We start from the raw sequence: 15,933 nt of genomic DNA, 5'->3' as shown, positions 1-15,933 counted from the left end.
CCCCTGGGTCAGGGGTTCTGGTATTAGGATGGGGCCCTATTGATCATATAGTGAAAATGCATGTTATTTCTTTGAAAATATTCTCCTCTGCTGCTGGGTATTAAGTAGACAAACTAATAGTATGATAATGATGATCAAGGATGCTTCCTTCAAAACTGAAATTTATGGCCCCTGGGTCAGGGGTTCTGGTGCAAAGGCGGGGCTGATTGATTATATAGTGAAAATGCAATATATCTTTGAAAATCTTCTGTTTTTGTCCGTCGTCGTGCGTTAACATTTGAACATTTTCAGCTTCTTCTCTGAAACCCCTGAACCAATTTCAACCAATTTTGGCATATAGCATCTTTGGGTGGAGGGGAACAAAAATTGTGAAATTCGTGGTCCCTGCCCCCCTGGGGCCTGAGGGGTGGGGCAAAAACCATCAAAATGAGTGTAATTTTAAAAAATCTTCTTCTTTACTCCTGGACATCAAGACGCCAAACTGTGGGCATAATTATAATGAGCGTTGAGCCCTCTACCAAAATTGTGAAATCCATGGCCCCTGGGTCAGGGGTTCTTGTGTTAGGGTGGGGCTCTATTGGTCATGTAGTGAAAATGTAGAAATTCTTTGAAAATCTTCTTATATTGGTTTTATCTAAGGAGTAAATAACCCTTTTCTTTATGATGTCTCAGACCTAGGTTTTTTAAAAAGGATTATTGATTGAACATAAAAATGACACATGTACTTCATGACCACATAGCTATTCAATGTTTCTTCCATCCAAAAGTAAAATTCTTATATTTAAACACAAACCTAATTCAAACATTGGAAGGTTGTTACATGATACTCAGGTGACCTATAAGGCCCCTGGGCCTCTTGTTATTTTTGTGATTCTGTGAGATTATTTCCATTTATCATTGTGTTTTCGTAAGATTTTTATTTTCGTGATTCCGTGAGATTATTTCGATTGATATCATTGTGTTTTCTTAAGATTTTTATTTTCGTGATTTTGGGAGATTTTCATTTATCATTGTCATTTCGTAAGATTTTTATTTTCGTGATTCTGTGAGATTATTTCCATTTATCATTGTATTTTCGTAAGATTTTTGTTTTCTCGATTCTAGGATATTTTCATTTATCATCGTGATTTCGTAAGATTTTCTTTTTCGTGATTCTGCGAGATTATTTCCATTTATATCATTGTGTTTTCTCAAGATTTTTATTTTCGTGATTCTGGGAGATTTTCATTAATCATCGTGATTTCGTAAGATTTTTATTTTCGTGATTCTGTGGGATTTCATTTAATTATCATCTTGATTTTGTAAGACTTATTTTCGTGATTCCGTGAGAGTTTCATTTATTATTGTGTTTTCGTAAGATTTTTATTTTCGTGATTCCGTGAGAGTTTCATTTATCATCGTGATTTCGTAAGATTTTTATTTTCGTGATTCCGTGAGATTATTTCCATTTATCATTGTGTTTTCGTAAAATTTTTATTTTCATGATTCTGAGAGATTTTCATTTATCATCGTGATTTCGTAAGATTTTTATTTTCGTGATTCTGTGAGATTTCATTTAATTATCATCTTGATTTTGTAAAATTTATTTTCGTGATTCCATGAGATTTTCATTTATTATTGTGTTTTCGTAAGATTTTTATTTTCGTGATTCCGTGACATTTCATTTAATTATCATCTTGATTTTGTAAGACTTATTTTTGTGATTCCATGTGATTTTCATTTATTATTGTGTTTTCGTAAGATTTTTATTTTCTTTATTCCGTGAGATTTTCATTTATCATCGTGATTTTGTAAGATTTTTACTTTCGTGATTCCGTGAGATTATTTCCATTTATCATTGTGTTTTCGTAAGATTTTTATTTTTGTGATTCTGGGAGATTTTCATTTATCATCGTGATTTCGTAAGATTTTTATTTTCGTGATTCCGTGAGATTATTTCCATTTATCATTGTGTTTTCGTAAGATTTTTATTTTCTTGATTTTGGGAGATTTTCATTTATCATTGTGATTTCGTAAGATTTTTATTTTCGTGATTCCGTGAGATTTCATTTAATTATCATCTTGATTTTGTAAGACTTATTTTTGTGATTCCCTGAGATTTTCGTTTATTATTGTGTTTTCGTAAGATTTTTATTTTCTTTATTCCGTGAGATTTTCATTTATCATAGTGATTTTGTAAGATTTTTATTTTCGTGATTCCGTGAGATTATTTCCATCTATCATTGTGTTTTCGCAAGATTTTTATTTTCGTGATTCTGGGAGATTTTCATTTATCATCGTGATTTCGTAAGATTTTTATTTTCGTGATTCCGTGAGATTATTTCCATTTATCATTGTGTTTTCGTAAGATTTTATTTTTGTTATTCCGTGAGATTATTTCCATTTATCATTGTGTTTTCGCAAGATTTTTATTTTCGTGATTCTGGGAGATTTTCATTTATCATCGTGATTTTGTAAGATTTTTATTTTCGTGATTCCGTGAGATTATTTAAATTTATCATTGTGTTTTCCTAAGATTTTATTTTCGTTATTCCGTGAGATTATTTCCATTTATCATTGTGTTTTCGTAAGATTTTTATTTTCATGATTCTGGGAGATTTTCATTTATCATTGTGATTTCGGTAAGATTTTTATTTTCGTGATTCCGTGAGATTTCATTTAATTATCATCTTGATTTTGTAAGACTTATTTTCGTGATTCTGTGAGATTTTCATTTATTATTGTGTTTTTGTAAGATTTTTATTTTCATGATTCCATGAGATTTTCATTTGCCATCATGATTTCCTAAGATTTTTATTTTCGTGATTCCATGAGATTATTTCCATTTATTATTGTGTTTTCGTAAGATTTTTATTTTCGTGATTCTGGGAGATTTTCATTTATCATCATGATTTCGTAAGATTTTTATTTTCGTGATTCCGTGAGATTTCATCTATCATTATAGTTTTTTATTTTTGTGATTTTGTGAGATTTCATTTATCACTGTGTTTTCCTAAGATTTTTATTTTCGTGATTCTGTGAGATTTCATTTATTTTAACTATTTCTGACACTTCAACTACATCTGTTGTTGATGTTTCAGTATGATGAGAGATTCTGATAGAGACGTAACACGTACAGGACAATGAATAAAATATTTTATAATTTATCATATTAAATACTTTAATGATGGTTCACTGCATCTTCAAAGAGTTTCTCAAATTACTGCTGATTGAATTATGAAAGACATGTAAGAAATCCGAAAGAAAGCAAAAAATGTGAATTTTTGATAAAAGATATGATTGTTAATTGTTCTTCAATGAATATAAGCAAAAGAGTCCAGAAGATTTGAATTCTTAATCTGTGGGCTAGTGAGCCGACACTTTATCCACAATTTGAATTCTGGATCTGCGGGTTAGTGACCCGACACTTTATCCACGATTTGAACTCTGGATCTGCGGGTTAGTGACCCGACACTTTATCCATGATTTGAACTCTGGATCTGCAGGTTAGTGACCCGACACTTTATCCACGATTTGAACTCTGGATCTGCAGGTTAGTGACCTGACACTTTATTCACGATTTGAACTCTGGATCTACGGGTTAGTGACCCGATACTTTATCCACGATTTGAACTCGGGATCTGCGGGTTAGTGACCCGACATTTTATCCACGATTTGAACTCTGGATCTGCGGGTTAGTGACCTGATACTTTATCCACGATATGAACTCTGGATCTGCGGGTTAGTGACCTGGCACTTTATCCACGATTTAAACTCTGGATCTGCGGGTTAGTGACCCGATACTTTATCCACGATTTGAACTCTGGATCTGCGGGTTAGTGACCCGATACTTTATCCACTGAGCTGCGATAAGAGACTAGCAAATTGATTGATACAAATAATTTCACAGTTCAATTGAACTGGGTTTGTTTTTAAAAATGAAAATGAATTCATTTTATATCTATCTATCCAAAACATTAACTTTACACAGCATTAACATCGAGTAGATGTCATAAAATATCACTTCCGACTGTGACTTATTTATCAGAACTAAAAATAGAGATTATGTCACCAATCTCAAAATTGCTCTCAAACTCTTAATTGCAGTTTTTTTGCTAGTTAAGAGTAAAATATCTTCTGATTTAAAGTAAAGTTTCTTGTTTATTTTTTTAACACGACCAGTCGGACTAGTAAATCGACATTTTACCCGACCGGACCTATCATTTAGTAGACTCGGTCGGTCGGACGTGCCCTAGTGTCAAACCCTGCATTATGGATACCGATATTGCACTGAAATTTTGTCATTGGTGTATGATGTACCATTTGCGGTACTCTTGTTAAATTGAGGCAATAAAGTTACTGATAAACAAGTTGATGTTATTAAGTTACTGATAAACAAGTTGATGTTACAGGGGGTTCAACAATCTCATTTAAAGTCAGCATTTTGCAAATTCTGTGGTCATTATAGCAATGTAGTTCTCCAATACAACCTATCATTGGGTCAAATGCTGTCTGACGTGTTTCATATTTAATTGTTAGGCCGTTCTTTATGCATTGATTTTTACTATGGATTACTCCGTTTACCTGATCACAATATAGAGCTCGTGGCGGGTGTGACCGGTCCACAGGGGATGCCTACTCCTCCTATAGGCACCTGATTCCACTTTTGGTACATGCATATCCAGGGGTCCATGTTTGCCCTACTCCCATGTAGGAGTTATGAGATTGATCACTGTTCATTATATTCACCTTTTCATACAGTAGATAATGAAAACAATAAGACTATATCACCTTGACAGAGGTATTTTAGATTTTTATTAGATTTTAGATTTGTCCAAGTTTATAGTATATCTGTTTTGTATCTGTGTTATGAAGTTGTTATAGTAATTGTTTATGTTGCCAGGATGTTGCCTGAGGTTGCTGTTGCTGTGTTTTGCTTAAAAGTTGTGAGATACTGCATGTACATGTGGCTTCCTATGTACCTACTTAATGCTGTAAGTATTTCACAAACCACAAACACACATATAGGGAGAGAGAGAGAGAGAGAGAGAGAGAGAGAGAGAGAGAATCTATACTTATGCTGTATCACAGAGAGGGAGAAAGAGAATATATACTGAATGCTGTAAATATTTTGGAGAGAAAGAAAGAGAACTGGGAGAGAGAGAAAGAGATTAGAGGAAGAAGAGAAGAAAAAGAAAGATACTAAGAATTTAGTATTAAAGTTAATGGAACACAGATAACAGAATTTTGATAATACAATGTATGCGTTTTCACTTGACCTTTGACCCTGGACTCTGGATATAACTGTTGAATGCCTCTGACTGATATGTACATTTTTTGGCAGTTGAAGTATACCAAGGCACAGGCGGGCATGTTTTCCACGACGTTTGAAATTGGGGGAGTGTTAGGAAGTGCTGCCATAGGTATCGTTATAGACAGGTAATACGTTATAAACAGGTAACTCGTTATAGACAGGTAACTCCTTATAAATAGGTAACTCGTTATAGACAGGTAACTCGTTATAGAAAGGTAACTTGCTATAGACAGGTAACTCCTTATAGACAGGTAACTCGTTATAGACAGGTCACTCGTTATAGACAGGTAACTCGTTATAGAAAGGTAACTTGCTATAGACAGGTAACTCGTTATAGACAGGTAACTCGTTATAGACAGGTAACTCTTTATAGACAGGTAAAACATAAACAAGTACCTGTGTACCTGAACATTTACCTAGTACTAGTACAGTGACTTAAAGTTAAAAGTCCCCTGTCAATATTGAAAATCGTGATATTTCTGTACTAGTACAGTCAATTTAAAGGCTGCTCAATTAGCGGTACCTGATGTCATTACAATGTTCGTCCTCATTCAAATATTTTAAGGGCCGCTCTTTGACCGGTAACTGATAATGACTTTGTGATGTTCATCCTCTTTCAGATATTTTAAGGGCCGCTCTTTGACCGGTACCTGCTACTCCATCGCTTTGTCTGCTGTCTCACTCCTAGCCTTCTACTTGACCAGCACCTGGGGGATCGTTTTTAACACAGTGTTCATGTTTTTAGCCGGAGTTTTCAACTGTGGGCCGGACAGTATTCTAGGTAGAAACTGATTTACCATCAATCTCCATCAAGGTTGGATTTAATCCATTGATATTACAGTCCTGTATTTTTATACACCTGGACGTATTATGGTATGGTGATCATGTCCGTCCGTCTGTCTGTCTGGCTTCATGATTTAAATGCTAGGAGACCTCGAATCATCAAACTTTGTCTGCTGATGCATCGTGGGTAGAGGGGGGGGGGGGGGGGTCGCACTCTAAAGTTGGGTCACTGTGACCTTTGATTAAGACAAAATCCTGTCTAACTCATAACTGGACATTTTATTTGGTCTAGAATCATCAAACTTGATTAGTTAATGCATCTGAAGTAGAAGGTGTGTCACACCCTAAATCAAGCTCACTGTGACCTATAATTATGGTGATATGACAATATATAGCATAACGTTTTTTGGGGGCTCATGTAAATTAGAATTCTAGAATCAACAAACTTTGTCAATTTGTGCATCTGTAGAGAAATGTGTGTCCACCAATAAAACATGATGATTAACTCTCGTTTTTTATGATAGTTTTGTGTATGGGGCCCTCATAATATGCAATAATCTGATTTAGGTAGATCTCTGTATTCTATACCTACATATACTTCTGATTAAGGTAGATCTCTGTATTTTATACAATTCCCATGGGCACGAATTGTGCTCCTTTGTTAGCTGACCTGTTTTTATATTCATATGAAGCAGAATTTATTCAAAAACTTCTACGTGAGAAGAAAAAATCTCTCGCTGTGACCTTCAGTTCGACTTTTAGATATATCGATGACGTTTTGTCTATTAACAATGATAGCTTTCATTCATATGTCAATTTGATATATCCCTGTGAGCTCGAAATAAAGGACACCACAGAGTCGTCCACTTCTGCTTCATACTTAGATATTTAATTGAAAGTAGACATTAACGGCAAACTGACAACTCAACTGTATGACAAACGGGATGTACATTTATGTAGCAATATTCCATTATCACCTGCATATGGTGTTTATATATCTCAACTGATTCGATATGCAAGAGCTTGTTCTGGGTATAGTCAGTTTTTAAATCGAGGTAAGCTACTGACAAACAAGTTGATGGTACAGGGATTTCAACAGTCTTGATTTAAGTCAGCATTTCGCAAATTCTATGGTCGTTATAACGATCTAGTTCGTCAATACAACCTCGCATTGGGTCAAATGCTGTCTGACGTGTTTCATACCGATTGTTAAGCCGTTCTTGGCACACTGATTTGACTGCGGATAACTCCATTTACCTGATCAGGATATGGGGCTCACGGCGGGTGTGACCGGTCAACAGGGGATGCTTACTCCTCCTAGGCACCTGATCCCACCTCTGGTGTGTCCAGGGGTCCGTGTTTTCCCAACCATCTATTTTGTATTGCTTGTAGGAGTTATGAGATTGATCACTGTTCGTTATCTTCACCTTGCATACATATACTTCTGATTTAGGAGGATCTTTGTATTTTATACATATATTTCTGATTAAGGTAGATCTCTGTATTTTATACATATACTTCTGATTAAGGTAGATCTTTGTATTTTATACATATACTTCCGATTAAGGTATATCTCTGTATTTTATACATATACTTCTGATTAAGGTAGATCTCTGTATTTTATACATATACTTCTGATTTAGGAGGATTTTTGTATTTTATACATATACTTCTGATTAAGGTAGATCTTTGTATTTTATACTTGCATATACTTCTGATTAAGGTAGATCTCTGTATTTTATACCTACATATACTTATGATTAAGGTAGATCTATGTATTTTATACTTACATTTACTTCTGATTAAGGTAGATCTCTATACTTTATACATATGCTTCTGATTTAGGTAGATCTTTGTATTCTATACCTACATACAGTCCACTCCACTTATATTGTGAAGTCGGTTACATTGAAATAACTGTTATATTGAAGTTAAAATAAATCCCCCAGAAGCAGTATTTGTGTAGTTCAGCATTGGTTATATTGAACTTTGGATATAATGAACAATTCAGGTCGGTCCCCTGAATTTCATCATATCCAGAGTAGACTGTAAACTTCTGATTAAGGTAGACCTTTTTATTTTATACATATACTTCCGATTAAGGTAGATCTCTGTATTTTATACATATACTTCCGATTAAGGTAGATCTCTGTATTTTATACATATACTTCCGATTAAGGTAGATCTCTGTATTTTATACATATACTTCCGATTAAGGTAGATCTCTGTATTTTATACATATACTTCCGATTAAGGTAGATCTCTGTATTTTATACATATACTTCCGATTAAGGTAGATCTCTGTATTTTATACATGTACTTCTGATTAAGGTAGATCTCTGTATTTTATACATATACTTCTGATTTAGGGGGATCTATTCCGAATGAACTGGGGGAGATGGATGGCCGGAATGCTGCTGCGGCTGCAGTGGGACTGGTCAATGGTCAGTATGATTTTACGACACTGTTCAAATACTGCAGGCCTTGTCAATGGTCTGTAGAGCTTTCATTTCAGTGGTCATTTACTGTAACAATGGTCATTGTCATAAAACTTAGTACTGTAATAGTGGTCAGTAAGGCTATCATCATAGTGTGATTAAGTACTGTAACAGTGGTCAGTAAGGCTATCATCATAGAGTGATTAAGTACTGTAACAGTGGTCAGTAAGGATATCATCATAGTGTGATTAAGTACTGTAACAGTGGTTAGTAAGGCTATCATCATAGAGTGATTAAGTACTGTAACAGTGGTCAGTAAGGCTATCATCATAGAGTGATTAAGTACTGTAACAGTGGTCAGTAAGGTGTGATTAAGTACTGTAACAGTGGTCAGTAAGGCTATCATCATAGTGTGATTAAGTACTGTAACAGTGGTCAGTAAGGCTATCATTATAGTGTGATTAATTATTGTAACAGTGGTTAGTAAGGTGTGATTAAGTACTGTAACAGTGGTCAGTAAGGTTATCATCATAGTGTGATTAAGTACTGTAACAGTGGTCAGTAAGGCTATCATCATAGTGTGATTAAGTACTGTAACAGTGGTCAGTAAGGCTATCATCATAGTGTGATTAAGTACTGTAACAGTGGTTAGTAAGGCTATCATCATAGTGTGATTAAGTACTGTAACAGTGGTCAGTAAGGATATCATCATAGTGTGATTAAGTACTGTAACAGTGGTCAGTAAGGCTATCATCATAGTGTGATTAAGTACTGTAACAGTGGTCAGTAAGGCTATCATCATAGTGTGATTAAGTACTGTAACAGTGGTCAGTAAGGATATCATCATAGTGTGATTAAGTACTGCAACAGTGGTCAGTAAGGCTATCATCATAGTGTGATTAAGTACTGTAACAGTGGTCAGTAAGGTGTGATTAAGTACTGTAACAGTGGTCAGTAAGGCTATCATCATAGAGTGATTAAGTACTGTAACAGTGGTTAGTAAGGCTATCATCATAGAGTGATTAAGTACTGTAACAGTGGTCAGTAAGGTGTGATTAAGTACTGTAACAGTGGTCAGTAAGGCTATCATCATAGTGTGATTAATTATTGTAACAGTGGTCATTAGGACTTTAATTACATTGATCAGACTATGAAAATAAAGATTTGATAACTGAGCAAATTATGTACCCTCTGACTAACTAGATATAGGGCTGACTGACCAGATAGAGGGCTGACTGAGAGATATAGGGCTTTGATATCAGTGTTGAAATTATTTACTCACAGACTGACCTATGTTCATGAGATCTTTAGTTAGTGGTCTGACTAATTCACGTTGACTACAAAATATCCATTTCATGATTTATCAAGTCTCTTGTAGAGAGTAATAATGGTCAAAGAGGTCAAAGGTTAAGATGTGTAGTCAGATACATGATGGGCCTTTAGTTTGTTTTGTTAGCTCACCTGAACTGAAAGATCAGGTGAAATATTGTGATGATTTTAAGGTTTTTCTGGTGTCCATCTGTTTGTCCATCCATCTGTAACTTTGAACCATAATCAAATTGTCTTTGGGTGAAGGGGATTCAAGTGTGTTCCCCTTCTAAGGGGAGATAATCAAGAAATTTCGAAAATAGGGTGGGCCAAAATTGTTGAAACTTACAATGAAGAATTCTTGACATACATGTAGTGTAGGTTCAAGTTTGTTAAAATCATGACCCCTGGGGGTAGGATGGGGTCACAAAAGGGTATTAAGGTTTTTCATATGGATAAACATGTAATGGAAAAATCTTTGAAATATTTTTTTTCCATGAACAACAGGACTAAGATTAGTTATCTTAATTTACAAGCATCCTCAGGTAGTATAGATTCAACAGATACACAAATTATGAAATACATACAGAACTTATGAAATAGATACACAAAACTGATTCCTTATTCAGCCTTTCTTGTCTTTATTTAATTGCAGCTATCAGTGTGTGTCATTGTGCACAACCATTGATTAGGTGACTGTTATAGGACAACAAATATTTTCAAATGAGAGACTGTCACATGTGTGCCTGTTGTAGAGTTTTCCTGCAGATATAAAAGTGAATTTACAAAGGATAAACATAAAACAAGTAATTAAAATACAGTGGCCTTAACAATGGGCATTGTACACATAAACTAATTAAAATACAGTGGCCTTAACAATGGGCATTGTACACATAAACCAAGTAATTAAAATACAGTGGACTTAACAATGGGCATTGTACACATAAACCAAGTAATTAAAATACAGTGGACTTAACAATGGGCATTGTACACATAAACCAAGTAATTAAAATACAGTGGCCTTAACAATGGGCATTGTGCACATAGACTAATTAAAATACAGTGGCCTTAACAATGGGCATTGTACACATAAACTAATTAAAATACAGTGGCCTTAACAATGGACGTTGTACATCTGTAATACCTAATGAACTGCAGTATGATAAAGAGTACATGTAGCAGCAGAACTGTAGCTCTCCCGTGACAAATTGGGACAGCCTATCACCTGACCTTAAAAAAATCCCAGACAGCTACAGATCTGCAGCTTTGTAAAGTTATGCATGTAAAAAGAAATTGTGTACATGTAAACAGAACTCATGTGCATGTAAACAGAACTCGTGTACATGTAAACAGAACTCGTGTACATGTAAACAGAACGCGTGTACATGGAATTTGGTTGTTAGAATCAGAACTTTCAATATAAAACTTGCACAATTAACATTTGCAGGGTTTGACACGATTAATCTCATTATGTCTATGTCTCCAGGGTTTGACACGATTAATCTCAGTATATTTACATTTGCAGGGTTTGGCATGATTAATCTCAGTATATTTACATTTGCAGGGTTTGGCAGTGTTGGCACCTTTCTGGAAGGCCCAGTCATCGGGATGATATCGGCAAATTACGGCTGGTCCGGAATGTTCTACCTAATGATTGGCCTCTCTGGTCTCGGAGCGTTGGCGGTATTACGTGCCATGTCTATATATAACAAGCGGCAGGGCAAAATACCTGATGCGATACCATTGAAAATGGAGGATGTTGCATAGAATGGGGATGCAATACTCTAGAAATACTGCTGTGGTTGCGACCTTTCACCTGCTGATAAGTTGCCGTGGGGATTCCTGGATGGTGTTTTTGTAGTGAAGGGGCGGTCAACTGTCGCCTGGTCAATATAGACCAGAGCATACTTGTGTAGTCTGGTTACATAACCATGGGAAATACTTATTTTTTTAATTATATTTATGTCCACCATAATGGAACATATGGGGGGGGGGGGGCATATAGTTTTCGGTCTGCCTGTCTGTCTGGTAGTCTGTTGTTTTAACTTTAACCTTGAGAGGATGGTGATAGGGCTTTCACCTTTCATATTTCACTTGTATATTCCTTGTGACATGACCTTTCTTTTGGTGCCAAAAGTGTTTACCTTGTAGCCTTCACCTTTTGAGTTTGACCTATTTTTTAAAAACTTTAAACCTTAGCCATAACGTTTGAATGGGTGGTTATAGGGATTTAATATTTCACATGTGTATTCCTGGTGAGAAGACCTTTCTTTTTGGCTGGTCATGGTAGCGCAGTGGTAGAACGTTTGCTTCGTAGCTGGAAGGTCATGAGTTCGAGTCCTGCTTGTGCCATGGCTGCGTCAAATCCAAGATGTAAACATAGGCATTGATTGCTCCTTCGCCAAACACTCGTAGTTTAGAAGTGAGAATCATTGGTCTTTTGGATATGACCTTAAAAGCAAAGGTCCCGTGTCACATCAGGTATTGACATGTGAAGGAACCCTCACTGCTACGTCGTAAGTGATAAGCATTGGTCTAAATTTGTGGTACGTACCTCACCTACAACTGGTGACGTCTCGGTATGAGTGAAAAATTCTCAACGGGACATAAAACAACCAACCAAGAACCTTTCTTTTGGTGTCAGAATTACTTTATGGGGGCATCAGTGTAACACATGTTGTGGGTTTTTTTTATTATCTGTTTTCTAAATCGTGGTTACAGAGAAGAGATTATTAATCAACCACTTGTTAAGTACTGTATTACATTCACTGCTGTCAATTCAAATGTCAACATCAACAGGGATGAAATCCAGTGTTAATATTTATATACATGTACTTGTTTTTTTTAGAATCCCCATGTTACATACAGGAGATTTTTTTGAAAGATGTTTTGTAATATTTATGTATGCCGTCTTTAGTAGCAGAGCAGACTGAGACTCATCTACGTAATATAGATGATAAGAGATTGACTTAGGGATAATTATTTTTGATATTTTATAGTACGATGAATGTACATCATGAAGTAAGTGATAGAATTTGATATACCTCTTGCACCAAACCCATTTCTTCCTGTGGATATATATATATATATATATATATATATATATATATATATTATTTATTTATATATGCAGTGTTCTATATACATTGTATATGTATAGATTGAATTTATATTTAGTGTTACATGTATATGTCTCTGATAAAGAATAATTAGCAAATGTCTAAAGTTTGCTATGTACATGTACTCTATTGTAAGATACAGAGTTATCTGCCCTTCATGTGATAAAACAGAAATCTCTACCAGAGGGTGCTATACAGTCTTCACATTCAAATAAAGCACGTGTGTGTGGCCTGCTGGTAAAGATTAGATGAACAAACTACTTCTGTGAAAGGGTCATGTTACAAATCATACTAACATTCATTTGTATCCTTGTTTTAAATAAGTCACCCTCTGAGTGATAAGTCACCCCCTGAGCGATAAGTCACCCTCTGAGCGATAAGTCACTCTCTGAGTGATAAGTCACCCTCTGAGTGATAAGTCACTCTCTGAGTGATAAGTCACCCTCTGAGCGATGAGTCACCCCCTGAGCGATGAGTCACCCCCTGAGCGATAAGTCACCCTCTGAGTGATAAGTCACCCTCTGAGCAATGAGTCACCCCCTGAGCGATAAGTCACTCTCTGAGCAATATCTACAAAGTCTGCTAGTTCATTTTGTTAATCAAGTTGTGATCAGCTATCAGGATTCTCCCTCTTTAGTTATTTATCTGTGTAGAATTATTCATCTGTTATAGAATTATTTATGCAATACCATTTTCTAGTATCTGTGATGCGCTTGTGTTATTTCTGAAGATGACAATACATAGTACGTGTACAAACGTACTATTCATTGAAGAATTGGAATGCAATAAAGGAATTTCTTTTCACTGACTTAGAGCGAGTTTTGAATTTCATTTGTGATCTGAAACATGAAGTGAGCTTTACTGATCACTTTTTGTCCAACGTCTGTCCATAAACTTTTACCATTTTTGACTTCTTCTCCAAAACCACATGGTTGATTTCAACCAAACATGCCACAAAGCATGTTTTAGTAAAGAGGATTCAAGTTTATTCAGATGAAGTGCCACTCCCTTTTTGAAGTTTAGATAATTAAGAAATTATTAAAAATTTTGAATTCAAACAAACTTGGCACAAATTATCCTAAGGTGAAGGGTATTCATGTTTCATCAAATAAAGATCTATGCTCTCTCCCTAGGGGAGATAATCAAATAAAGATCTATGCTCTCTCCCTAGGGGAGATAATCAAAGATCTATGCTCTCTCCCTAGGGGAGATAATCAAATAAAGATCTATGCTCTCTCCCTAGGGGAGATAATCAAATAAAGATCTATGCTCTCCCTAGGGGAGATAATCAAATAAAGATCTATGCTCTCTCCCTAAGGGAAATAATCAAGTAAAGATCTATGCTCTCTCCCTAGGGGAGATAATCAAGTAAAGATCTATGCTCTCTCCCTAGGGAAGATAATCAAGTAAAGATCTGCTCTCTCCCTAGGGGAGATAATCAAGAAAAGGAAAAAATAGGGTGGGGGTCATTTAAAAATCATCTCAAGAACCACTGCGCTGGAAAAGAATTTACATAAAAGTTTTTGATATAGTTTACTCAAGAATAACAGGGCCATGATATTAATATGCAAGCATTCCCAGAAAGTTCAAATTCAAATTTTTGAAATCATGGTCCCCTGGGAAAGATGGGTCCACAATAGGGGATAAAAGTATTGCCTGGGAACATAAAGGACAACCTTCTCAATACCAGTAGGACCGGGAATATTTGTATTAATTTGACTCCTCCTAGGCACCTGATCCCACCTCTGGTATCCGTGTTTGCCCTACTTTTAATTTTATATTCTTTGTAGGAGTTGTGAGATTGATCACTATTCGTTATCTTCACCTTATCATGCAATCATCCTCCGTTAGTGCAGATTGAAGTTTGTTCAAATCCTGACCCCGGGGAAGGATGGACACAGAAAAGGGGATCAAATCTTTATATGACCATATTGATTGATTGGATATTGTTTTACGTCCCTCTCGAGAATATTTCACTCATATGGAGACGTCAGCACTGCCAGTGAAGGGCTGCAAAATTTAGGCCTATGCTTGGCGCTTATGACCATTGAGCAGGGAGGGATCTTTATCGTGTCACACCTGCTGTGATAAGGGACCTCGGTTTTTACGATGTCATCCGAAGGACTGCCCCATTTAGTCGCCTCTTACGACAAGCAAGGGGGTACTGAGGACCTATTCTAACCTGGATTCCCACGGAACTAGATGACGATGTATAGGATAAATCTCTATATGACGATGTATAGGATAAATCTCTATATGACGATGTATAGGATAAATCTTTATATGACGATGTATAGGATAAATCTTTATATGACGATGTATAGGATAAATCTTTATATGGCGATGTATAGGATAAATCTTTATATGACGATGTATAGGATAAATCTTTATATGACGATGTATAGGATAAATCTTTATATGACGATGTATAGGATAAATCTTTATATGATGATATATAGGATAAATCTTCATATGACGATACATACATGTAGGATAAATTTTTATATGACGATGTATTGGATAAATCTTTATATGACGATATATAGATAAATCTTTATATGACGATATGTAAGATAAATCTTCTCAAGAACGACAAAACTTTATTCATATGCAAACATCACCATTCAAATTGTTCAAATTATGGTCCCCGGGGATAGGGTATGGCAACAATATTCATTGATTGACATCCCTCTCAAGAATTTTTCACTCATATGGATACGTTACCAATACCGGTGAAGGACTTCAAATTTATGTCTATGCTCGGCGCTTACGACCATTGAGCAGTGAGGGTTCTTTAGTGTGCCACATCTACTATGGTGAGGTCCTCGACGGAGGTGTCGCTCGGCCTTGAAACTGGTCGTCGTCGAGCTTGGCTGTGATCAGTCGACGATAGCCGACCCACCGTGCACAGGACCGGAAGTGAGTTAAACCAGTGTAAACGTGAAGTGAGTTAACCCACAGTTACCCGAGTGAATTCGAACTACCGTTGTAA

General features: G+C 35.8%; 1 protein-coding gene across 1 annotated transcript in view; it reads left to right on the top strand.

The window, feature by feature from the left end:
* LOC125654792 (glucose-6-phosphate exchanger SLC37A2-like) overlaps nt 1-13,755 on the top strand; it is a 40,348-nt gene extending 26,593 nt beyond the window's left edge. The window contains exons 9-13 of the mRNA XM_056145152.1: nt 4,883-4,973; nt 5,324-5,418; nt 5,914-6,074; nt 8,446-8,520; nt 11,387-13,755. Of these exons, the coding sequence (XP_056001127.1) occupies nt 4,883-4,973; nt 5,324-5,418; nt 5,914-6,074; nt 8,446-8,520; nt 11,387-11,589 (625 nt within the window). The 3' untranslated portion in view covers nt 11,590-13,755. The remainder of the gene's footprint in view (nt 1-4,882; nt 4,974-5,323; nt 5,419-5,913; nt 6,075-8,445; nt 8,521-11,386) is intronic.
* The last annotated feature ends 2,178 nt before the right edge of the window (nt 13,756-15,933 follow it).

Source organism: Ostrea edulis, chromosome 7 (genome assembly GCF_947568905.1).
Source record: "Ostrea edulis chromosome 7, xbOstEdul1.1, whole genome shotgun sequence".
Classification (NCBI taxonomy): Eukaryota; Metazoa; Mollusca; class Bivalvia; order Ostreida; family Ostreidae; genus Ostrea; species Ostrea edulis.
Note: the sequence above shows the minus strand (reverse complement) of the source record. Positions and strands in the feature narration are given on the sequence as shown.